Source organism: Hippopotamus amphibius, chromosome 16 (assembly GCF_030028045.1).
Source record: "Hippopotamus amphibius kiboko isolate mHipAmp2 chromosome 16, mHipAmp2.hap2, whole genome shotgun sequence".
Classification (NCBI taxonomy): Eukaryota; Metazoa; Chordata; class Mammalia; order Artiodactyla; family Hippopotamidae; genus Hippopotamus; species Hippopotamus amphibius.
Genome location: NC_080201.1, coordinates 3,154,463 through 3,179,904, shown reverse-complemented (window position 1 = coordinate 3,179,904; position 25,442 = coordinate 3,154,463). Strand labels below are relative to the sequence as shown.

The 25,442-nt window shown below is 54.7% G+C and overlaps 1 protein-coding gene across 3 annotated transcripts; it reads left to right on the top strand.

Moving 5' to 3' along the window:
• The first annotated feature begins 3,206 nt into the window (after positions 1-3,206).
• IRF8 (interferon regulatory factor 8) lies at positions 3,207-24,870 on the top strand. 3 transcript variants are annotated; one of them, XM_057713679.1, is made up of 9 exons: positions 3,207-3,282; positions 6,650-6,824; positions 12,303-12,486; positions 14,897-14,985; positions 16,337-16,442; positions 17,466-17,513; positions 22,133-22,519; positions 23,196-23,311; positions 23,858-24,870. In XM_057713679.1, the coding sequence occupies exons 2-9, from the start codon at positions 6,651-6,653 to the stop codon at positions 24,032-24,034; spliced, it is 1,281 nt and encodes a 426-aa protein (XP_057569662.1). In that variant the 5' UTR covers positions 3,207-3,282; position 6,650; the 3' UTR covers positions 24,035-24,870. The 3 variants fall into 3 exon arrangements, with proteins under 3 accessions (XP_057569662.1, XP_057569660.1, XP_057569661.1); XM_057713677.1 differs by having other exon boundaries at positions 17,463-17,513; XM_057713678.1 differs by lacking the exon at positions 3,207-3,282 and adding an exon at positions 6,439-6,505 and having other exon boundaries at positions 17,463-17,513.
• The last annotated feature ends 572 nt before the right edge of the window (positions 24,871-25,442 follow it).

Here is a 25,442-nt window from a genome sequence, read left to right as displayed (position 1 = left end):
GTGTATAGTATATACTCCCAAGGGCATCGCAGGTGCTTAAATGTGGAAGAGGGCACATGCGCACGTTCTTGGTGCCACCACCAAGTGCCTCCCTTGCCCTGTGGATTTGCAGGGCAGGAGTCAGAGCCCTGCTGATGGTGACTTTGGTTTTCTCAGGAGAACTGACCCGTCCTCTCAGCAAACATACTCCAGAGCTCTCCTGAACACCCCCTTGCTACGCTTGGGCTTGGAAAGGGTGAAGGGAGAGGTGAGAACTCAAAAATGGAAAGGCTCTCTCCCAAGAAAGCTCTTCACCAGTTCCCTTACCTAGTCATCAGCCTCCCCCAGCCCACACAAGCTCCCTCAATCCCCACTAATCCTAAGAGGCAGGAATGATTAGGTTGAACCATAGGAAACTCTCCTTTCCATAGACTGAAAAATAGAATAGTGGCAGTTTCTTACCATTTAACTGAATGGTATCATTAACACCATTACACAGATGAGGAAACGGAGGCTTGGGAAGGTCGAGTCATTTGCTCAGGGTCACACATTTAGTGAGTCTGGGAGCTCACACTTAAACAGGGCCCTGACTCCAGAACCTGTTTCTTTTTTTTTTTTTAAGAACTTTTATTGAGATACAGTTAACATACAATAAGCTGCATATATTTAGAGTGTACAATTTGGTATCCCAATTTCCCAGTTCATTCCCCCCCAACCCTCCCTGCTTTCCCCACTTGTCTTCTTTTAACTTATTTTCTAAAAATAATTTTAAAAAGTATTTATTTTTGGCTCTGTTGGGTCTTCGTTGCTGTGTGTGGGCTTGGGCTGTCGTACTAGGCTTCAGTAGTTGTGGCGCATGGGCTTAGTTGCTAAGTAGCCTGTGGGGTCTTCCTGGACCAGGAATCGAACCCATATCCCCTGCATTGGCAGGTGGATTCTTAACCACTGAGCCACCAGGGAAGCCCCAGAACCTGGTCATCTAAGTGTGGTGATGGGCTGCAGTCTCTGGAAGGGGCTCCTGCTGGATGGCGGGGGGAGAAGACTGGAAGAGCACAGTTTGTAGATGGATGAGTATCTGGACCTGCCGTGGCAGCCACGGGGGAACCAGCGTAGATGGAAAGGCTTAAACTGGGGGAGCAAAGAGTAGGTTAAACAGGCACCTGGGATGGAGACAGGAGGGCAGGTAGGCTGCTGTGGAAATCAGGATGAACTTTACCATGATTAGGAGATGCTGGAGGTAACTGAATAGGAAGGAATGACCAGGGATCAAACAAAAACTTTGTTTTTTGGGTCTCCTGTCCTTGGCACCGCCTCTAGTGCATAGCAGTTACTCAATAAATGCTCATTAAATAAGAGCAGAACAAGCAGATAAGGTTAGCAGTTATTCCTAGCAGAGAGGAATTACAACGTTGAAAATATGGGGTTTCAGGGGCAGCTTTAATGCAGGCCAGTGGACTGTGAACAATTCCTGTCATGTATATAGTGACACCTACTGCCAGTAACATATGCTGGGACCCTTCCGCCAACTTCTGTATATTTGTGGCTCTTATCTTTTTACTTAAGTGGAGTGTTGAGCGGAAAGCTGACCACACATCATCGTGCAGTGGACAGTGTTTACAGGTAGGGAAATCTGGGTAGGCTTAAGGGGCACATTTGTGCAAAGATATGAGTATAAACATACATACAGGCTGTTGTAAGAACTTCTGAGGTCCTAGGCGCTCTGAGGTCTGGACACTCATCCCACATCATAACAAACATATTAAAAAAACTCCCACATTATCTAAATACTCTTAAGTAATTTAAGCTTTAAGAAAATAGTTTTCACTGGAAATTATTTGGCAATGGGGAACTCATTTAATTTACGATTGCTGTGACTTCCTGGGAATCGTGGTATTAGGAAATTCCACCCAACTGATTTCTACCTTACACACAGTTTTCCAATATAGTGACATGTTTATCAATGAATACATTACAGTGATGAAGTTGACATGTTCTATTTCAGCGATCTTCTTTGAACATTTATTGACTTCACATTTGCAGTGTATTTTTTTGCACTTTGGAGCTAATCAAGTTTCTTTTTCAGTCCCAAACCTTTTCATATGTCCTTGAAAAGCCTAATGCATAAAATGGCCCAGCGAACACTGCTTCTTGTGTATGACTGGCCAACTCGGCATAAGTCAATGAGGAATTTCACTTTTCTCTAGTCTAAGGCTACCCCAGAACAGGACACGGAAAAACACATCTTTTTCCTTTTGTCTCCAGGACTGAGTTTCTTATTTCTGTTCCTGCGCGTCACTCCCATGTCTACATTCGGTGGCAGCTGACGTGCCGAAGAGGCTGGACGCTGGACAGACACACATAGGGCCCAAGACGACCCCTGTGCTCTGGGGGAAAGAATGTATGAGGACAGTGCCCCTGATGGGACAGTCTAGCGTCAACGGATAGCCGCCGCTGCGTCTCATTCCCGTGTTCAGAGGGCGGCAGTTCCGGACGAGTCCTCAGCTGGGCTGGGGCGGGAGAGAGAGAGGGTCACAGCCCGTCCACTGCGGGCGGCCGGTCCTCCAGGGCCGGCTCTGTACGCGGCCGCCGCCTTCCCCAGGCGCACCCCAGGCGCACGGGTGCTGGACACGGTCCCGGGGCTTCGTCCGGAAGGGGTGCCGCCCGCGCCGCTCCGGGAGCTGCGGCCGCACTAGCGGAGAGACGGCCTGTCCCGGCCTGGGCGCGGGCCCCGGGGGCGCGGCGTCGGCCCCCGGCCCCCCCTCCCCGCCTGGCCCCCCCTCCCCGCCGGGCCCCGCGCTGTCTGACCTCCGCCTCGGCCCGGACCTCGGCCCCCTGACCCCCAGCGCCCCCCCCCCCCCACCCCCGGCCTCCGCCGTCTGACCTCCCGCCTCGGTCCCAGCTGGCCTGACTTCCGCCCTCTGGTACCCCCCCCTCCCGGCCGCCCGATCTGGACCTGGGCCGGCCGACGCCCCGCGGCCCTCGGGAATTCCTGCGGACACTCCCGGGACCCCCGGAGCGACCCCGGAAGGCGCGCGCACCGCCCGGCCGCCGCCGCCTCCGCGCGCGGTGATTTCTCGGAAAGCCGGGCGCTTCGAAGAAGGCGGGCCAGGCGGGCCAGGCGGGCCGGCCCCCTGGGCGGGCCCCCGCCCCCCGGCGCCCACTGGCCGGCGCGGCCGTCGCTCCGCGCGCCGGGCCCGCCCCCGGCCTTAAATCCGCGCGGGCGCCCGAGGCCGCGGCGCATCTCCGGAGCTCGGCGGCGAGCGTGCGAAAGCGGGCGGCGGCCGACGGCGGGCAGCGGCGCAGGTGGGCGGCCGGCTGGGGGCCCGGGGTGCGGGCGGCGGGCGGCGGGAGGCTGCGCAGGGGGGCGGCCGTGCTGTCTTGGCCTGTTTCCTCCGCCCTCCTCGTTTTCTCCTGAATCCGAACCCAGCGTCCAGGTGCGGCTGCTCCCAGCGGTTGGCTGCCGCTTGAAAATAATCTCGTTTTTCTTACAATCTGGTTTGCATGGAAAACGTTAGAATGGCCCATACAGTGAAGGGGAATCTTGACCCCCTTATTATAAGACCTGTTCCTTTTCCCGCTCAAATGCTGCTCTTGGAACGGGGCTGAAGTCATAGCTGTGACACTGCTGATGGGGCTAGACTCTGAAGGGGGGCGAGCTGGGTTTTCTAATTCCGTTTGATGACAGTTAAGACTTCTGAGTGAGGTTGGAGGTCTTTTGCTTACGTTATAGGCCAGCCTTTCCTGCCAAGAAAGTCTGCTTCGGGGTCACAGCTAAAAGAGCATTTTGGTGTAATATGAGCCCCAGGGCAAAGGGCAGACTTTTCTAAGGTGAGGTGTGCTCCTTACTCAGAGCTGTGAAGTACTTTATGAATGGAAACTAGAGACTGAACTTGCCAGAGTTTTAAACTACTCCCCAACACATGAGGGGTATAAGCCACTGTTTTTGAAACCCAAGTCAGGAGCCAGCCCCGTCAGTGGCAGTCCTTTTGGATTATGGCAGCTTTCTCCCTGGAGAGAACTGAGAGAGGTTTAGGCGTTTCAGCGACATTGGGGCCAAAAGGAGAAATGGCTTTCATGCTTTTGGGCCTATGAGCATCCAGGGCAAATGACCAGGTGCCCTGAGAGGCGTGGGGGAAGGTGAGTCTTGCACCTGCACCACCTCTCAGGCCCTTCCTGGAATCCGGGTTGGGTGGGCCCAGGGCGGCCTCTTATCACCTCCCGCCTGGGAAGCCTGAGCCCCGGCCGATTTATAGGGATGCAGATTAGCTCCAGATAGGACTTGGCCCATAAAGAGAATTATTAGCTAAAAATCAAGGAAGAGGAAGTTATGATCACGTGACTGGGCTTATCCATGTTTCCTGGCTTGGCATTTGGTGGAATTAACTTGTTAGCTCTCAGTAAATCGTTACCGACCGCACTGTAAGAGGGTCTTAGGCTTTTCATGCTGCTTAGAATCTTGGAGGGGGATCTCAGTGACAGCTCAGGTGAACTGTCCATGTGCCGAGATCCTCTCACTTGACGGTGGCTTTTCTCTGCAGGTGAGTAAAACGAGACCCTGCTGGGGGCCCTGAGGGTCGGGATGCCTCTCTGGACCTCAGGTTTTCCTCTTTTGAATGAAGGGGGGGCTGGATCAGATGATTTCTAGAGTATTTTCATGTTCTGTGACTCACTCTTCCTCTCAGTGCCATTCTCTATCTTTTTTCTTTTTCTTATACATCACCATGACATTCATCCTTAACAGTTCTGGGGTCATGAATCCATTAGAAATCCTGGTGGGAAGGTGTTGACCCGCTTTCTAGAAAAAAGCCTCTGCAAACAAAACTTTGCTTTTTATTTCAGGAGGCTCCTGGAGTGTGAACTTTAGTTTATGAACTTTGCACTAAGGGGCTGAGCAAATTGCTGACGAGTGGGCACATCTCACTTAGTAGACAGGTCCGCAGACACCAGCCTTCTCTAGTGTCCTGGCCCCTCTCGCCCTCCTCCATCAGCTCCCTCCCCAGGTGAGGGGAGGTGCTCTGCCTTTCCTCCGGGAGAGCCCTGTGGGAATCTCTGCCCTGAGAGGTTCTTTCTGGGGTGCGCGGTGCTGTCGTGCCATCTCTCTCACCAGGCGTCCCTCCCAAATCTGTCCCTTCTTGTTTATAAACACGAGGGACTGTTTTCAAATTCTGGGACTTTGAGATCCATTCACCTTGCAGATGAGGAGAGCCTCAAAGAGATAGATGGTCAAGTGACTTTGCCAAGGTCAGTTAGAGAAAAGCCTTCACTGGCGTCTGCAGTTCCCAAATCGAAGTCCAGTTCCCATCTCACACCTTCACTCCTTTTAAATCCACAAATGGGCAGCTGGAGTAAACTGGATGAAAAAGTTACAGGTGGCGCTTACGGGCCCTCCCCTTCTCTCATCCGGGACCTGAACTGCTTCTCTGACCACTGGGCCATCTGTTGGGTGGCTGGAGCGCCTGAAACACACACTTTTTGCTTTATGGGCCAGGATGGCTCTGTGTGTGACCGTGTTCCTAGGGACATTATGTCTTGTCACTGCTGATTGTTTCAAACTTGTTGGCCTGAAGAGGTCACATTTTAATCGGAAGAATGGAAATGCTGTTTTTTTTTTTTGGGTGGGCGTCCGTCCAGCTGCCTAGGGGATTTCCAGCCCGTTCCTGTAAACGTGGGCTGTGAGTCGATACGGCATGGTCGTCCTCTCTGTCTGTGCCGTTGGGAAGCTGCCTGCTCTGGCAAGAATGTGCTCCCCAAGGATGTCTTTGGTGCCCGGGGATGCTGAGGCCCCCGGTGTCTGGTGCCTTCTGGGAGAGGCCAACTTCGCTCTGTTCTACCACTGCAGTTTTCCTCACTCTTGTCCACTGTCTCCCATTTGGTCATAAGAGTTCCTGAGCAGGGAAGTTGGGACAATGATAACAACGTGTTATTTAGAGAGACTCTTCTCAGGTCCAGGCACTGTGTGAGGTGCTCTATATGTGTCATCCAAGTCCTCAGCACAGCGACGCCCGGTACCCTCAGCTATCCCGGTGTGCCAGAAGTGTAGCTGACTCTCCAGGGTTAAAGGACGATCCAGGGTCACCCAGCTGAGACATGGTGGGACCTGAATGGGACCCCAGCTCAGTCCCATCCCCAAACCAGCTGTGAAGGGGCAATCTAGAAGGGACAGCCTTGAGGATCTCCTCTTTCTCGGAGAGCACAAATGTCCTATTTGCTCACGCATGCTGGTCCAGTGGGGCATTAAGTCCTGGGACTGGCTCTCAGAGCAATGGATTGCTCACTGACAGGACCTGAAAAGGTGAAAGTGGTTTCCCCTATCTCGTGCTAAAAATGGAATGATGAGAGATGCTCTCAGATATGGCTGTGTTTGCCTGAAACAGAACGGGGGGGGGGGGGGAAGCTGGAGAGAGCACAGTCGGAGGCTTAGTTGGGGCCACATCTGGCTGACACTCAGCTGCAGATTTCCCAGGGAGCTTTCAGTTTCCATTTGGGGTTGGAGGTCCTGGAGGCAGGCATTGTCTCCTCACAGCAGGTGGCCCAGAGTTCCTGGATCCACGGGTTTCCCCCGAGCCGGCACCTGTGTTGTGATCCTCTGATTTTCCTGTTAGCAGTTTTTGGCTGGGTGCTGTGAACGAGACAGTGTTTGTAACTTCATAGACTGTTTTCTCTTTCCCAGGATGTGTGACCGCAACGGCGGCCGGCGGCTGCGGCAGTGGCTGATCGAGCAGATCGACAGCACCATGTACCCGGGGCTGATCTGGGAGAATGACGAGAAGAGCATGTTCCGGATCCCCTGGAAGCACGCTGGCAAGCAGGACTACAACCAGGAAGTGGACGCTTCCATCTTCAAGGTAGAGCCACGGCCTCCCCGCCCCATCGCGAGTGCCCGGTGGAGCTGTCCAGGGAGGGATGCCTTTCTTATTAGCTGGAAAATTAATCCAGTTTTTTTTTTTTTTAAAACAAATGAGTGCTGAATGTGTCTCAAAAAACACATAGTAGGTGATTTTACATGTTACACGATTTAACCACTTTCCACGTTAGTTCTGTATCGTTGGCTTTCTCCGCTGAGGAAACCGAGGGTTCTTTCTTCCCCTGCGCTACCACATCTTTTGCACAAGGACTACCAGACAGAGAGAAAATACTTCTTTCAGACTACGACCTTTTTCCTCGGGCTGCCGCCTAAATTCCATTTAGGATTCTAGGAAAGGTTTAATTCTTCATTCTTTCAGAGCTGTTATTTCTGCTTGGCAGTGTAGGGTCAACTCAGATGAGAGACACCATCTGTCATCACTTCTGGGGCCAGGTCATGTGGGTGTCCTGAACCTGCAGCCGGTGTCTAAAAATAGTCCACTTCCCTTGAGAGTCGTCAGTGCCCCAGGCATGGAGCGGCTGCCGCTTAGTTCCACCATGTGCATCGTGATGGCAGCACCGCCTGTGAGTTTGCCGTGTTAGGCCCGGTCCCACGTGTTTTGTTTGTTTTCCTGTCACACAGTCCCGTGCAGGAGGCGCCACTCCTGTCCTTGTTCTGTGGAGGCTCCAAGAGGAGAAGTGACTTGTCCAGGATCTCCCAGCTCTTGGGTGGCGGAGCCAACATTTGAACCCAGGCGGCCCAACCGTGAGCCCAGGCTCCCAACCCCTAGCTGTCCCCGTCCCCTAGATTCAGGCAGAGGAGCCAGGGGCCAGGGCAGCCCAGCTCTGCAGCCCAGCGGGTTATCAGAATCCCCTGTGGGTCATCAGGGTCACCTGTGGGCTTCTCTAAGTCTTCAGAAGTGCAGGCACCACCCCCTGGGAGGTTTGGAGCCCTAGGTCAAGGTGAGCCCAGGCCTCCATGTTTGCAAACAGACATGTCAGAGGTGATCGGACTCAGAATCCAGGTTGCAAACTGCTGCTGTGTGTGCTTGTTGTGTGGGTGTTTGGGGGCAGAGTTGGGGAGGGGACAGTGAGTGTGGAGAGGAGTGGGAGGCTGAGCGGGGAGGGCCAGAGCCGGAGCCCAGGCGTGTGTGAGTGAGGGAGCAAAGGCCTGCAGGGCCCCAGCAGCACTGGACTCAGCCGGGATGATTGTCACCCACACAACCAAAATGCCAGAGGTTATACCTTGGCCCCAGAGCAGAGCACCGACAGGTCAGTTGGCCTACGAGGCATTTCATTCCTTCACATCTCTGCCCGGCGTCTGCAGGGGGGCTCCTCGTCTTAGCGGTTCTGTGACTGTGTACTCTGGGTCACAGAGCTCTTTGACAGTCTGATACCAGTTGCCGGCCCCTCCAAGAAAAGTGGGCGCATGTGGACATTCTGCGCTCACCTTCAGGGGGGCCTTCGTGGCTTGGACGTCCATCTGGCAGGTTTCTTCCCTTCAGGGACCCCAGGTTGGGAGCCTGGGCGCTGCTTGTGGTGGCATCACAGATTCCCCTCTCGGATAAGTTTTGTGCCTTTGGCATCATGGCGAGCTTCTCTTGGGAATGGCTCTGTCTAAATTTTAATATTGCCCAAGGTCCAGCCAGTCAGTGGCGAATTCTAGATCATAGGTGGCTGTAAGCCAGCGCTCCGCCACCCGGGGCCAGGTGTGGGTCCATCCTGTGCACCCAAGAGGATGTCAGCAGCATCCCAGCCTTGACCCTGTAGATTCCAGTAGCTCTCCCTGCCCCACCGTGAGAACCAAAAGCGCCTCTGACGTTGCCGGATGCCCGCCAGCGGGTACACTCTCCCCTTCCCTACTGAGCATCCTGCTGGGAGCGGACCGTGACCAGGATGAACAGGTTGGGGCAGAGGGGTGGGGTGCCGAGGGCGCGGCTGCCGGCGGGCCCTCCGTAGAACCGCTTCAGGAGGCGAGGAGGGGGTGGGACCGGTGGCTGCACAGCCCGGCTCGTGGCTTGCCAGTGGAGATGCAGGCCTCTCCCTTCACCCTGCTCCCGCTCTGTTCCGGGGGGTACTGAAATAGAGCCCCAGATTTATACATCTTATGCAATGTCCTTCACGGCCGTTTCAACAGCGTTGAGAAAAGTGTGCAAGATTCCCAGTGTTTCCGTTGATGATGCAGCGCTCAGTGTGGCAATCTGAAATGAGTCTACAATCTCGGCAGGAATGGCGGCGGGAGGGAGACCGGGTGCCCACCCAGAGCTGGGTGGCCATCCGGAGGGCGGCAGCCTGGGCTGGTGGACGTGCAGGTGATGCGAGGACCCGTCAGGGCCGGTCCCCGAGTGGTGCTCACTCCCATCCACCCAGGGGCGCGTCCCTGCCATGGCCCCCAGCGGAGCTCTGCTGTTGGAAGAAGCCAGCCGTCAGGCCTTGAGCCATCTTGGGGATTTTCTGGTTAAGTAGAGAACCTTTTGTTTCAAACATTCAAAGAAAACCTTTCAAAAATTTATGAGTTAAGGGGAAAAAAAGTGAGCCTGCTTTCCTGCCTACGTCATGGATCGTAAGAAGTCACTTATACCAGAGAATCCTTCATGGTCTGCAGGTGTCATTCTGAGGTCAGCTTCCTGGTGTAGACCAGAGACAGGAGGCTGAAAAAGACACTAGGTCATTTCATATCACCCCTGACTGTTCTGATGAGGCCCTGACATCAGCTCATTTATTTAAAAAAAGTATTTTGCCTCCTTTTCATAAAGTTGAGGGGGAAGATCTAGTTAACTGAGGGTTATGACTCATTCATTGTGCTGCCATTGACCAGGCTGTGTGACAGGCCTGGATAAATCAGAACTTACTTATTAGTAGCAGGTATTTCAAATTCAGGATGCCTTCAAGGAAAAAAAGTCATATGATTTTTAAAGCACATGATGAGACAGTGTTTTTTATTGTTTTTTAAACGTAAGTAGTTGATTTACAATGTTGTGTCCATTTCTGCTGCACAGCAAAGGGACTCAGTTACACACACATTTATGCATCTCTGTACAGCCTCATTTGTACTCTTTTCCATCATGGTCTATCACAGGATATTAAATAGAGTTCCCTGGGCTCTGCAGTAGGACCTTGTGTTTGTATCCTTTATATACTAGTTTGCATTCCGTACACACTAGTCGCAAACTCCCAGTCCTCCCTCCCTCTCCCCCCAGCACCCACAGGTCTGGTCTGTGAGACAGGAGTGTTAAATGGGGAGGAGCCGGTGGTCCCGGATTTACTGCTGGCTGCTGCTGAGCCCAGAGCAGCGCACAGACAGGAGACGTGATTCTGTAGATTCTCAGCCGCTGCGTGGCTGTTGCTTTTGGGCCTCAGATCCCTCTCTTCTGTCTAGTGTTTGCTCTTGAAGGGTCCTGAGAGATCACCCAGCTAAGTTGACCTTTTCAAGCTGGCCAGAGAGCCCAGAAAGGGCTCAGGGCAGGCTGGTGGTGGGGCATCCAGCCCAGGGCATGTCCTGACCACGGGGCCTTTCTTTGCTCTGTGGGTATCCTGGCTTTCCTTGTGGGCTGAATGACGCGTGCCCATGGCAGTGCCCTGCGGGCTGTGCAGCTCTGGATACACCCCAGCTGGCCTAACATGGCCCCCACATCCACGCTCTTCCAGTCCCATTTGTAACGTGGATTCACCAGTTCAGTGGTTCTCAAGTGAGGGTGCGTGTAAGCTATGATATTACTTCTCTGGGGGATGCCAGGCAGCATCTGGAGACGTTCTGGGAGCCACAGAGGGAGTGGGGAGGCCACTGGCGTCCAGTGGGTGGAGGCTGGGGCTGCTGCTGGATGTCCCCCAGCCCCAGGGTGGCTGCACCACAAGGAGGGATCCAGCCCCAAATGCCGCTAGTGCAGGGTGGAGAAACTCGGATTTAATATAACACAAACTTGAAATTACTGTTCAGTGTGTACAGTTTACTTTTAAGTTTCTATGAAAAAAATAACGCATGGTCTGTGATGCAGTTAATAAATGAAGAGAAAAATATTGAAAAGGATTGAAAAGCATTTACTTTTAAACATGTTCCTGAAGGGGAGTCCTGCGTCTGTGTGGGAGGAAAGGACGGTGCGTGCTCAACTAGCAGGGGTAGGGGTGCTCTTCCAGTCTCTTCACCTCAGGCAGGGCTGCACACTCTCACCTTAGGGCATGAGCAGAGGAGAGCGCAGGCGCTGAACTCTGAGGTCTTGTCTTACAGCAGGGAAGCCAGGACTGTTTTAAATGGGGGTGTGACTCAGGGGCGTTATGGTGTTTCTGGAAGTGTGGCCTCCTGACCACCTACGTCAGAATCACTGGGATGCTGGCTGAAGATGCAGGGTCCCAGACCTGACCCACGGGTGCCCAAGGAGACTCTTGAGGGGCAGGGCCCAGGAACCTGCATCTTCACGAGCTTCCCTGGGGACTGGGATGTGCATTAAGCTTGGGCACACCTGATGCTTACTGTAATGGAGAGTCCTTGGGATGGAAGTCAGAACAGCTGGTTTTTAATCCCAAACTGGGTCACCTTGGGAAACCTCGCTCTCAGAATTGCATTTTCCTGAGGGGGGTGTTGAGAACCCTGCAGATCTCATATTATTTTAGGCTGGAAGACATGTCTGATTTTGTCTGACACCAGATGTTATTTGCACCTGACAGTAGTGATCTCCTGATTGGTGTGTCTGTATTCCAGTTTTGAAATCTAAAAACTGTGCCCATCCATATTTGATTTTTTTGTTGTTGTTGTTAAATACTGCCCCATTTTATATTTTGACTTAAAGTTTCCAGCTTTGGATTTCTAGTCCTAGTTCAGAGTCTAAGGGTTGGAGAGGTCAGAAAACAGAGCTGTGAAAAAAACCCACAGAGAGGGAAAACATTTCTTTGCATTTTAAACAGTACCCTGGGGAGTGGAAGGGGAGAAGGGGTGGGGAAGGTTAGAATAAACGCCAAAATGCAAAACAAAATTTCTGTTAAAAGTAGCAGGGCAGTGGACGACCACATTCAGACTTTTTGCAAATGTTCCCTTTTCATGCTAAATTTTAGCTAGAGGTTGATTTGAAAAAGCAGCAAATTGTTCTTTGTTTTGAGCATTCTACTGAAACCATGTGCAACTTCCTCTTTGTGCTGCCTGACCTCAGGCCCCTCCTGGCCCTCTGGTCCAGGGGAGGATTTGCAGGAGGCAGATCCAAGAGGTGGGTGTGTGGGTGTGTGTGTGTGTCTGTCTGTCTCTCCCCGCCCTTGGGCCTGGGTTCGAATTCCAGCTCAGCTGGGCCGTCTTGGGGGAACCCTCCTCCCCTGACCTGGGTCTTTTCACTTCTGTCTGATTGGGGTCTCTGAGCCCTAAAATTTCTTTACTGAGAGTTGATGGCCCAGGAGGACCTTCAAGGGGGCAAGCGGAGCAGGTCCTGCCTGTGGCCCTGGTGTGCGTGGTCCCAGGGCCAGTTGTGTGCTGCATGGGTTTCCTTTTCCTCCTGCAGGCCTGGGCCGTTTTTAAAGGGAAGTTTAAGGAAGGGGACAAGGCTGAGCCAGCCACGTGGAAGACGAGGCTACGCTGCGCTTTGAACAAGAGCCCGGATTTTGAGGAAGTGACAGACCGGTCCCAGCTGGACATCTCTGAACCGTATAAAGTTTACCGCATCGTCCCCGAGGAGGAGCAGAAATGTAAGTATCCTTTCTTTATGGGCACTTGGCCCAACAGAGGCCGCCTGGGCCTGGGGTCCAGCTAAACAAACAGTTCTCCCCTTTGTGTCAGCAGAGGTTGAGGTCTCCTTCCACTGACCTCGCCCACCATCTGCTGACCTTGGCAGCTTCCAGTCAAGTGAGAGGCTGTGGACCGAGGTGTGTCTGTGTGTGTGTGTGTCTGTGTCTGTGTGTGTGTGTGTGTGTGTGTGGAGAACGGGGTGGTATCCGGTGGTGCTGCTGCTTGCTGATGTCGGACCAGGAGCGCGTGCCGGGGCCTCCCTGGGGCTCAGCAACAGGCTTGGACGGGAGCAAGGCTCCCCCGACAGTGCGGATGAGGGATTCCTTCTGTTTTCTAGCAGCTCGCATAGCCGTCCAGGAGAAAATAAGGTGGACAAAGACGGGATGGCTGATAGGGGCTGCGGGCACAGTTCCTGAATGAAATTGCAGATGGCGCACTGTTGGCTTCATTGCTGGAGATCGGATGTGCTTCTAGATATTAGGTCCTGATCATTGTTTGGGAGCTCCTGGATGTGATCGTTCCTGAAGTCTCCTCCCACTGTAAAATCCCAGGAAGGCAGCTGTGAGGAGATGAAAGCAGAACAGCAAAAACCGGCCTCACATCACATCCCCTGGTCCTGATGCCCACGCGCTGCTCTGGTCAGACATCACTAATCAGTCCGGATGTGCTGAGCTCAGATCTGGCCCTGGTCATTTTCAAAGTGCCGTGCTCTCAGCTGCTACAGATCAGAGCTGGCCCAGGAGAGGAATCCTAATTCCCATCCCTGGGTAGAAACACTCTTCTGGCGGGTTTTCTTAGCCTTGGCACAGCACCCCCTTCTCCTCAGCGGCTCGCCTAGCCGTCCAGTAATGCTGGGAAGAAGGAGAACCCTCGGGAACTGCCTAGGGCCGGGCAGGAGTTCCGAGTTTCTGAGGGGGCTTTTCCCACTGCAGGGAGGTTGGAAACGTTGACGTGTAATTCTTAAACAGTTAAAATCGTGAATCTCACATGCATGGTGAGCCTGGGTCGGAGAGTAATGTAACTTGCTGATGAGGCAGCAGTGTGATGACAAGCCTCACCTGCCAGCACGCGCGACGCTGGTGTGCCACCAGCGAGAGGCAGGAGGCCGGGCCGAGCCCATGAGTGTCCTGCCGGGCACCACTGCCACGCAGGGCTGACGTGCTCAGCTGATCGTTTGTGGCTTAGCTGTCTGCGAATTAACCCCTAACCCTGCTGAGTCTGAACCCCTGATCAGTAATCAGCAGTTAAGTCAAACAAACTGCCCTTCCCCATGGAGAATCAGATGGCCCTCGGGGGTACACCTCTTACTTACTGCCAGGTTTGGAAATTTTCATCATCACAGAGTATAATAAGTTCTGACTTGAAGGAGTAGGGAAGTGTCTCTGAACCCCCCGCCCCGGACCAGCTGGGCCTGAACAGGCAGGTGACCTGGCTTGTTTACAGCTGGGGCGCAGCTGGCGTCACCTACAGGGTGGGTGTCGCAGGAGCAGCGGTTCTCAGGGGGCAGAGCAGCTTCACATTTGCATAATGTCTAGGTGGACACACTCTCCTCTGTACTTCAGCGGTTTGCTGGCTACCCTGGGGGTGTCCCACCTGCCCCCTACTTCCCCATCAGCAGCTTCTGAGTGAATTCTCGAATCTATCAAAATGAAATAAAAATTCTGTCCGGATAAAACAGTGGGTCGATGGCAGGTGCCTGGGGCTGCGGAATTCTGGCAGATGAGTGTTTGCTGGTCATGATACATCTCACATGGGTGAATGTAATAAGGCGAGTTTCTGGCTGCTGAAGAGGCCTGGGGGCGGGGGAGAAACTGGCTGGGTCCAGAGTGCTCGTCGTGGAAATGCTCATGGGCCTTTAGGTGGTTGCTGCTGCAGGCAGGTTCCAGCCTGCGCATCCGCGAGCCTTTACCGTGTGCGCACGCACAGATGCACACGTGTATATTTGGAAAGGCCAGAAAGAGATTTCCTGCCCATTAACTCTAAAAAAAGGACTCCAACCTGCAGACACATTTTGCCAGGAAATCTTGCGTGTCTTCAGATGCCCCAGCTTGCAACTCTAACCCCTGTCAGGTGTAGAGCAAATCTGACTTGAGTTCATTTTAGATCTCAGCAAACAGAAGGAAGAGACCAAAGTGCTGCCTTTGTCCTCTGAGTGTTGGACACAGCAGCAGCCAGCTTCTCTCTTGACTCTGCTGATCGGATGACTGAGGCAGCTCGGGAAAAAGATTTCTAGGCCTTTCCCAAGCCAATGAAGACGTGCCTTGGCTTCCGTCTCCTTTAGCCTAGCCTTAAAAAACCACCGCCTGTGGCCTTGATGGCGGTTGTGATGCCTCAGTGCTGTCTGTCATGCGCTTGTCTGGTTTTCCACAGGCAAATTAGGTGTGGTGGCTCCCGGCTGCGTGAGCGAAGCCACAGAGATGGAGTGCGGGCGCTCTGAAATCGACGAGCTGATCAAGGAGGTGAGTGGGGGCAGCGTTCCCAGGGGTCCAGCCCCGACAGACACTGTGCGTGTTCAGTGGAGAGCGGCGCCGTCCTGAATGCCCAGCCAAGGCATCTGGGGCCTCGGGCTCTCGCCCCGCAGAGATGGTACCCGGGCATCCTCATGAGGCCAGCCTCGGCCTGCTGGTCAGCCTCCTGCACCTTACAGCCTGCCCTTCATCCCGAGCGCGGGGGCCCAGCTGTCTGCTCTGTGTCAGTGAAGTTCGCTCAAGCTCTAAACTTGTCATATTTTAAACATTTTGAATGCACCCTATATGCCCTTGCCTTTTTAGGCAGGCTGCTTTGAAAAAAAAGTAAACGTTCCTCGCTGCTTGGGGTTGCCGTCATGACACAGATCATGGTACCGGCTCTCATGCTGGGCGGGCTCCTGTTGTGTCACATGCCGCCTTTAGTCCTTGGTGGGTTGGAAAGCCATATTGTCAGGCTTATTAGAATTGAACATAAACTCCTAGTTCATAGGCTGTAAGTGAAGGCTTAACAGAGTCTCCTTAAGGCAAAACGCATGGGTTTTTGAATACTAATTTTAGCTACCTTTAGTTTCTCGGCTCTGTTTTTGTGGATGTTGCAAGGCCAACGTTGCCTAGCTAAAATTATTCCTCACAGCTTTTGCAGAACGTGGTGTGGGTGCTATAGAAATTCTTCTCGATACTCACACGGCAATAATAGAATCCTTGGGAATAGCTTTGAGTCAGAGAATGCAGATAACAAAACGTACCCACCTCTGGGCTGCCCGGCTTTCCTGCAGATGGCGGCTGTGACGTCTCTGGGTGGGCTCTGGCAGCAGGCCCTGTGAATTCCTGGCTTCATTTCTTTCCAGCGATGTCTCGTTTTCCATACAAGGCTTTTCAGCCAGCTCAATTAAAAGAGTGAGATAATTGCGTTGGCACCCCAGGCTCACAGCAAGAGCAGATTCCAGAACGTTTTCTAATTGGATTTACCAGCCTGCTTTAAGGAATGGGTCAGAGGTGGACAGTTCGGACATGGCGTGTGGAGTGAGATCGGCTGGAGCGCAGCAGACAGTGTCCGGGTTGCCGCGCGCTTCCCCTGGGCAGCTGGGTGACCTGGCCGTTCGGTTTTGCAGCAGGCGGTTCTATGTAAAAGACCGGTAAACGTGAGGGGCCCCACAGAGGCTCGTGATTCGGTCACATGGTTTGATCGCTCAGCCTGGTGGATTTATTGAGTTGGATCTTTGAAGATACAAAGTGAAACTTCCCTTCGTCTCGTCTCGTGCGATAGAGGTGACAGGGTGGCTGTAGTTAAGTCTGGGAGCCCAGTGACAGCAGCGCTGTCCTCTCTCGCCCCTGCTGGCAGCCTCCTGTGGATGACTACATGGGGATGGTCAAAAGGAGCCCCTCCCCGCCCGAGGCCTGCAGGAGTCAGCTCCTCCCGGACTGGTGGATGCAGCAACCCAGTGCAGGTGAGGGCAGGAGCACCGCACTGTTCCCATGGTTACAGCCTTCACTCCTTTCTGCTTGGTGAGAGGTGGGGTGGGCGGGGGGGGCTACCATGATCCCTATTTTCCTGCAGGTGACTGAGCCCAGAGAGCTGCCGTGGCTTCCAACCCCAAAGGCACAGCCGGCCATACCCCTGCCCCCACGTGCCACTGTCCCCTGGCAGGCACAGTGTCCTTCCTGTAGGAGGTGGCACTCCCCACTGTGCTCCTGGGACGCGGGGTGGGGGACCCGAGGGAAGATGCAGCTCTCAGCCACGGGGGTCGTAGGTCCATCAGGTCCGTCATTTACAACATGAGGACCCCTGAAAGCCGAGGACAGCCCAGCACGTGTGAGGTGGGGAGAGCTCAGAGCCCTGGATTTGAATCCCGTGTCAGGAAGCTGCATATCTTAATCGCGCCTCAGTTTACTTGACTATAAAATGGAGACGCCAGGACCTGCCCCGCGGGGTCGTGAGGACCACGTGCGGCCTTCGCGCGTTCCTTAGCTTCTGACCCCCCGCCACGCTCCCTGAAACGGCCCTCCCCCGTGGGCACGGGCACCTTTGCTTCCTCCCTCGTCTCTCTGCCCCACTGTCTCCTGCAAGAGACCAAGAGGGGACAGCGGGCCCAGTGGCCTCAGAGGTGGCCAGGCTGCAGGGGGACCGTGTCGCCCCGACTCCCAGGGCGGCAGCCGCAGCCCGGGGAACGCTCGCGGGGCCCCGGGCTCCCCTCCGAGACGGGCCTGGGGGGGGGCCGCAGGCCGGCAGCGTTTCGGGAGCAGACCCCGGGGCGGGAAGGGAGGGGGGCCCCGCGGTGTCCCACGGACCGTGGTCAGAAGTCCGACAGCACGGAGGAAGGCTCCTGCCCTCCGTGCTGCGTGGGTTGAGGTCTGGTCTTATGAGGCGGTGGCGGGGCCTCGGGAGCACGCACGTGCGGCTTCTTGGGAAGCCAGGTTCCCGCACACGGCTGCACCGGGCTGGGTCTGAAGCTGTCGTCTTTCTCCAGCAGGCCTGCCGCTGGTGCCCGGCTACAGCGCCTACGACGCGCACCACTCAGGTACGGAGGCGCGCGGGGCGGGGTGGGCGCGCGCGTTGGAGACAGAGCACTAAGGACCTGTGGGGGCCATGAGACGTGTGAACGGGCGAGGTCTGGTGTCGGAAGTTGGGAGCCCGATTCCTCTTTCTCACTGTTTGGTTTGGAGCAAGGGGCTGGTCTTTATGAGCCTCTTCTTGGGTCAGACCAACAGATAAATCCAAAGAGCTCTTTACAGGCGTAATTATGCAGGAGAAAGAGTGGGGATAGACACCCTCACGGCCCAGCTCTGTGTGACTCCGGTGGAATAACTGAACCACGTGGTGCCTCAGGCTCCTCATCTACAATGTAGGAACAGTAGTGACAGCCACCTCACCCGTACTGTGAGGCTGTGACGGGTATTACTACAGTTTTCTGGTCGGGACGTAATTGGTCAGTCCCTGGTCAGTTTCGTCTACTGACACACCCTCACCCACACGCAAGCGTGAAACAGTAGTGACGCTGACAGCGACGGTGGGGATGGTGATGATGGTGGCGGGGACGACGGTGGCGTCGACCACGGTGGTGGTGGCTGACGTCACTGAGTGCTGGCTGGCTGCCAGGATCTGTGCGGACGCCTCCACGGCCTCGTCTCATTATAGCACCACCTCTAGGTAGGTGCCGTTACTGCTGCCCTCGCACGGGCTCAGAAACCCCGGGTCGTGCAGCTTGTGGGCCGTCCCGTCCGTGCTCCTGTCCCTTGCGGGCAGAGGCGGCCTGTGCCACGTGGTTGTCTAGTTACGCTGGGGATTGGGACTGTGGGCTCTGGAATTTACCTTCAGACTCATTGGTGGCATCTTCAGGGCAGGGAAAGGCTGCCTGGTTCTGTGAGAAGTGGGCAGCCTGACTCGTCAAGACAGCACAGGACGGTAGGGCTGCGGCCTCGGGCCGCCTGGCGTAGCAGAGGAAACGCGGCCCAGGGAGCAGTGTCTGCGCCAAGGCCCTCACAGGACCGGGGGGGCGGGGGGCGGTGTGTGGAGCCAGGTCTCACCCAGGCAAGAAGGTTGTGAAGGAATATAATTATCCATGCCTGGCAGCCCTGCGAGCTGGGGCGGACAGAACTCTGCTTCCCAGAGGAGGAAACAGGCTGAGAGGTTAAATTGCTTGCCTGAGGTCCCACAGCAGGGAAGCAGGGTTGCAGGGCTCAAACCCAGGCATCTGGTGCAAGCCTGCTGTTGAGACTGCTGTGTGCCTGGGTCACGGGGTGGTGGCCTGGGAAGTCTGCTGACCGATGCCTTCTGGGGGCAGGAGAGTAGCCAGGCCCAGGGCTGCAGCATCTGGGTGAGAGAAGACAGTCTGGGGAGGAAGTTTCCCTGGGCTGTTCTACAGCTTCTTAGCACCCAGTGCGTGAGGAGACTCAGCTACTGCCTTATGCCAAGAAAGCCCTAAAACGTTCCCGTGGAAGTTGTGGACTTTGGTTCTTCTGTTCCATTCACACACACACACCCCACTAGGTAAACAAGCTGTCCAGGGTCCCCTGTTCGCAGCCCTGTAGGGAGGAGGCAGTGAGTGGTGCGGGCGGGTGAAAGGTGCAGGGAGAGGTGGGCAGTGTGGCGAGGTGGAGCCCTGTGCCCATCCAGCTGCCCTACGGACTCCAGACCCAGCCAGGCTCGCCTTCCCCATGTTTTCTAGAGAAACCAGAGGTCTGGATTTTTACGTGAAACCTCCCATGTAAAACGCTGGCGACAAATGTGTGTTAATAGCGCCCCACTGTGCCAGCGGGTCCACACGCGCCTGTGGCTGCCAGCGACCTCGCCACTGTCGTGGGAGCAAGGGGCGCGGCCACGGGAGCCGGCAGAGGCGGAGCCGGCCCGTTGGGGAGGGCTGGTCCAGGTGTGTCTCGGGGCGGGTGCCACCACCTGTCTGCGCCCCCCGTTTCCTGACTGAAGTGGTGTGATTATGAACAGTCTCCACCTCGGGGTGGGGGGTTGCCGTGAGGACTCGGCGTGCTACCCGGTCGCACCTGGTACGGCTGTGAGACCAGAGATGGGACGGAACTGCAGGCGTCTCATCTATGCGGCTCGTCTTTTGTCCTGTTGTCCCGATTTGCTAAGCACCACGTCCACGGTGCTCCCATGTGCCAGACGCAGCTGTGCGCTCATGTGGCGCTCACAGGCGCGGCAGGGCAGGGCTGTCGTCTCCACTTTGCTGATAAGGAGACCACGCCGTGTGGGGCAGCTGCCCTGGGCCAGCCAGGTGGGCCCACGCACCAGGAGCTGGGCTCCAGAGCCCGTGCTCCCGGCACGGGTGCTGTGCAGCCACCGTGGTCAGCTGTCCCCCAGCAGGGCGAACGTGGGAGCGGGATGGGGCGCAGCTCAGACTTGTGGGGGGCTGGCCTGCACGCCCTCCCCAGCGGCCGGGCTGAGGCACTCTTCCGGGGCATCCTCCTGCAGGCCCTGCCAGCCCCTTGGCGGGGGCCTCTCGGGAGCACCTGAGCAGCAGCCGCTCACACGGCCGGGAGGTGCTGCGGTGAGGTGAGGCCTGGGTGACACCAGGGCAGAGGGGGCCGAGCGGTGACAGAGCCAGCCTGGAGTGTGTTGTTCGTTCAGGACAAAGGTCAGAATTGCTCTGGAGGAAGGGAGTGGAACGCGCGGAGTAACAGGCAGTGCAGACGTGGGTGTGAGGTTGGGGGGGCGGGGAGGTGTGGGCTGGGATCCGGGCGCTGCTGAGCCTCCCAGGCCTCAGTTTCCCCAAATGTCAAGTAAACAAGTTGGACTGGAGTGCCTGAAGCCCTGACCCCAGCCCTGCCTGATTTGGGAATGCCACTGCACTCGGACGTGGGAGAAAATGGAGCCTACAGTCTGCAGCAGGGAGTCTTATCGTTCAAGCAAGCGTTTCTTGAGCAGAGCCCAGGGGGAGGGTCCAAGGAGGCAGGAGTGCACAGCAGTGTGAGCCCGGGCCAGGCAGGTGGCTGCCCCTGGCCGAGGGGCAGGTGGTGCCCTGCACAGCTCTCGGGGACACCACATGGTCGGGCTGCTCACAGCTCGTGTGGCTCCAGAGGCAGCCCTTGGCAGGTCTGGGGCGCTTAGAAGGTGCCTTGAACGCGCCAAGCTCATGGGCAGTGCGTGTAGTTATTGTAGCTTAAGGTGTGAAGATGCAGGTCCCTCTGGGGGTGTCCCTGGACCCCCTGTTGTCTTGACTCCCACCTTAGTGTAGAGGTTCCCAAACGCTAGTCACTTGAGCTCCCCCTGCGCAATCGGTTTTTGTACCTGGGTACCACCTGGACTATTAATGTCTGATTCTTCTGTCTCAATTTTTGAAATTTATTTTAAATGGGGACCGTCTATCATTGCCTGTAAAAGTGGAACGAGTGCCACTTGCTGTAAGTAGGAAGTCAGAGGCCAAAGCAAATTCAGTAAAAACCAGATACACTGTTGAGAAATTCTGGCCATCACAATGACCACAGATCCAGGACTCAGAGGCTCACGCTCTCCGCCTCGTTAGAAGGGAGGTTGTCAGGGTCAAGCGTTCAGGACCCATCTTCCTTTCTGAGGTAATCAGAGATTGAGAGAATCATGTTGGCACTAACTAAAAGAAATCCCCTTCCCCCCAGTCATCTTACGTGTGGTACGTTTTGGGAAACATTGCCTTAATTTGAGTCCTTTTCAGACTTCTTCCCGAGAACAGGTTTGGTTGAAAGGTTTTAGATTTTTTTAAAAAATTTATTTATTTATTGGCTGCGTTGGGTCTTCGTTGCTGCACACAGGCCTTCTCTAGTTGTGGCGAGTGGGGGGCTACTCTTCATTGTGGCGTGTGGGCTTCTCATTGCTGTGGCTTCTCTTGTGGAGCATGGGCTCTAGGTGTGTGGGCTTCAGTAGTTGTGGCACATGGGCTCAACAGTTGTGGCTCACGGGCTCTAGAGCACAGGCTCAGTAGTTGGGGGCGCATTGGCTTGGTTGTTCCGTGGCATGTGGGACCTTCCTGGACCAGGGATTGAATGCGTGTCCCCTGCATTGGCAGGCGGATTCTTAACCACTTGCCACCAGGGAAGTCCCTAGAGAGATTAATTGGAAATTCAGGCAACCCCAAGGCAACTGTGAATGTCAGGAGAAAGAGTACATCTTTGTTATCACTAACCTGGAAATCAAATCATCTCCTTCCATCATGACAGTAAGCAATACTGTGCGTGTGCGTACGTAAGCAATACTGTGTGTGTGCGTACGTATGTGTACATTTACGTATGTGCGTGTGTAGACATGTAGTGTAACACTGTATATATTACGGTGGTAGAGCAGTGCCTGTGAGGTGGAGCCATTTTCCTAAGAAATTAAGTTGTCAAAACACAGTTTACCCTCAACTATGACTTGTAAATTACAGCAGTTACCAGACCTTCTCCAGAAGCAGGGAGGGCACTGCAGTAATTTTTAGTGTCTCTGAATTATTGGCTTCCTTAGTGATTCTGTGTGTTTATTCATGCTTATAAAAACATTATGTCTAGAAGGGGTGTATGAACTTCCCCAGAATGCTGACGAGGTCCCAGGTGCACACAGGGTTAAGGCTGCCCACTCCCTGGCCTCGGGAGAAAGGCAGGCTCCGGACGTGCTGGCATGGAAGGTACCGGGCCCCTCTCCCGCAGCCCCTGACCTGTTCCCCTCTCTCCGCAGCCTTCTCCCAGATGGTCATCAGCTTCTACTACGGGGGCAAGCTGGTGGGCCAGACCACCACCACGTGCCCCGAGGGCTGCCGCCTGTCGCTGGGCCAGCCCGGCCTGCCCGGAGGCAAGCTGTACGGGCCCGAGGGCCTGGAGCTGGTGCGCTTCCCGCCGGCCGACGCCATCCCCAGCGAGCGGCAGCGGCAGGTGACGCGGAAGCTGTTCGGACACCTGGAGCGCGGCGTCCTCCTGCACAGCAGCCGGCAGGGCGTGCTGGTCAAGCGGCTGTGCCAGGGCCGCGTGTTCTACAGAGGCAACGCCGCGCCGGGCAGGGACGGGCCCAACAAGCTGGAGCGCGACGAGGTGGTCAAGGTCTTCGACACCAGCCAGTTCTTCCGAGGTCAGTGCCAGCTCGCCTCCCTCCCGCCTGCACGTCCAGGGCTGGCCCTTTGACCCCGACCCGGGCCCCTCCATGCCTGCCTCCCAGAGTCTAGGTGGGGGGGCCTCTAACGGGGGCTCCCCTGTGGGTCCTTCCTCACGAGGCTGTGGCAGGAGTAGGGAATTTAGCGCTTTCCCCGCTGCTGTGAGCTGTCCCCACGCCCTGCGGGCTGGTTAGAAACGCGGAGTCTCAGGCCCTACTTCGGGCCTGCGCGGTCAGCATCTGCAGGCAGGCAAGGTCCCCAAGGAGTGGTGTCCGCGTCCTGAGACACGCTCACCTGTACGCACCAAGTCCTGGGGCCACGGCCGCACAGGAGCGTTGCCTGAGCTGCTGCTGCGCTTGGGAGGTCTGTGGTTAGGCTCCCACGCTGTGAGGGAGTTCCTCCTGGGAGGTCATGGACCTGTGAAATCAGTCACTCTGGTCCCCTCAAGGCTGCCAGCCAGCTCCCACCTCGTGCCCACAAAGCTCTGCTCCTCTCTCTGTAACAGCAGTGGCCGGAGAACTCCTGGGGGCTTCGTAGAGAACAGGCCCCGGGAAGGTGGGCAAGTTCAGCTGCGAAAGCCCTGACTCCACCTGGCCAAGGGGGTCTCGAGGCCAGGATTCACCAACACCTTCCCCTGCCCCGGTGTCTCTCCAGAGCTGCAGCAGTTCTACAACAACCAGAGCCGGCTTCCCGACAGCACGGTGGTGCTGTGCTTCGGAGAGGAGTTTCCAGATATGACCCCCTTGCGCTCCAAGCTCATCCTCGTGCAGGTGAGAACAGGCAGCTTCAGGGCTCACAGCCAGACCTTACAGCCTGCACGTCGGGACCCAGCTTATACTTGGGCTAGGGACCAGGCAGCAGGGACTCGGGGACTCCATATGTGTGCAGGCCTGGGTGAGACCTTCAAGCAGGGGAAGTAGATTCTTTTCATCTCTGTTCCAGGACTCTCACAATCTATATTGTTTCCACTCCTTTTTTTTGTTTAGTTTGTTTGCAAAACCTCCTTTTCAGAAAGAGTCCCCCGTTTAGTTGCCTTTAAGTGACAGATTAGGGTGTTGCTAGCCCTTGTTTAGTCAAAGAAATGGACTCTAATGGTGGAATTCTGGACCCTGGCTTGCCAGGTTGGAACACCATTGGGAGAGGATATGTCTAAGTCTTTGCAGGAAGACCCTTGCTCTTTATTTGCATCTGCCTGTTCTGGGTTCATTCATTTGGGAGTCCTGGAGGTTCTGAACAATGGCCCTGGGCTGGGGTAATCAGAGAGAGTACCCCCTCACTCCCCACCTCCATCTCTGACCTGGTGCACGTCCCTCCAGATCGAGCAGCTCTATGTCCGGCAGCTGGTGGAAGAGGCTGGGAAGAGCTGCAGTGCCGGCTCCCTGATGCAGGCTCCCGAGGAGCCCCCGCCAGACCAGGTCTTCCGGATGTTTCCAGATATCTGTGCCTCACACCAGAGACCTTTTTTCAGAGAAAACCAACAGATCACAGTTTAAGTCTCTCTCCTGGGCACGCCACCCCGCCCACATCTAGAATTTCATGTTCACAGTGACTGTCCTAATTATTTAAGGATGTGGATCCCTCTGACCTGGGGTGGAAGGCTTCACCCTGCTCTTCATTTAGCGAGGGCGTCCTCTGAGGACATGACGGAGCTGTGCCCCACTTCTGCCGTTCAGACATGAGCATCCAAACTCACACCAGATGCCCTGGAGGCTGTAACTATAACCTGTGATGAAAGCATTTATTTCCTGCATCTCCCCCTAATTACCATTAGCTGCTGTGATTCTTTCTTTCAGTATTTGGGAATACTTGATATTTCCAAAGACCTGGCATTCAATTTTACTAGCAAACAGCTGTTTCCAGAAAAGAAATATTTTGTTTTTATCTTTGGATAGAGCTATAAAGTTATGATTTCATATGCTTGATTCAGTGAAGTGTCTTCTTACTTTTAAGCATGTTAATAAGATTTAAAAACACTTGGATACCAGCCTTCCTTTAATAAGTTTGGCTTTTCAGAAGACTGCATTTTCTTCCTAGAATTTGGTGCCAGGAGAACATTTCCATCGCCAGGGGAACTGGTGTGTTTTCATCTTCAGACAATGAAAACTTACCTTTTGGGCCTTTGTTGCCAGGAAGCTTAGAGCTAAATTTATATTTTCATCTCTGTAATTAAATTATCTTACATACCTCTTTTCTTTGTTCTGAATGGTTCTGACTTGTTTTGAAAACAGATGTACTTTTAATTGCCCTTTTTTAAATTAATTGTCCTATTGTAAACTGCCTTGAATCTTTTTTTTTTTATAAAGTGGGCAGTATATAAAACACAAGTTCAAAAAATAATTGTGGACGGAAGAAGCTTTATGGTTGTGCCTTCAGTTCCGTCAGTCCATTCGTGGGCCAGTGGTGTGGAATGTGTGGGGGTGGCCAGAGTGAACTGGGGAGCACTGGATGAGATGGCAGCTTCTCACCATTACACGGGTCTCCCAGCCCTAGTACTACCTGGGGTAAAAGATGACCCCACTCGGTGTGGAGAAAAGGGAACCCTCCTACACTGTTGGTAGGAATGTAAACTGGTGCAGCCACTATGGAGAACACTACAGAGGGTCCTTAAAAAACTTAGAGTTACCATGTGATCCAGCAATCCCACTCCTGAGCATATATCCAGACAAAACTAATTTGACAACATCCATGCACCTCAGTGTTCATAGCACCACTGTTTACAGTAGCCAACCTAAGTGTCCACTGATGGAGGGATAGATAAAGAAGGTGTGGTACATATACACAGTGGAATACTACTCAGCCATAAAAAAAGAATGAAATAATGCCATGTGCAGCACCATGGCTGGACCTAGACATTATCACACTAAGTGGAGTGAGTCAGACAAACACCATATGATGTCACTT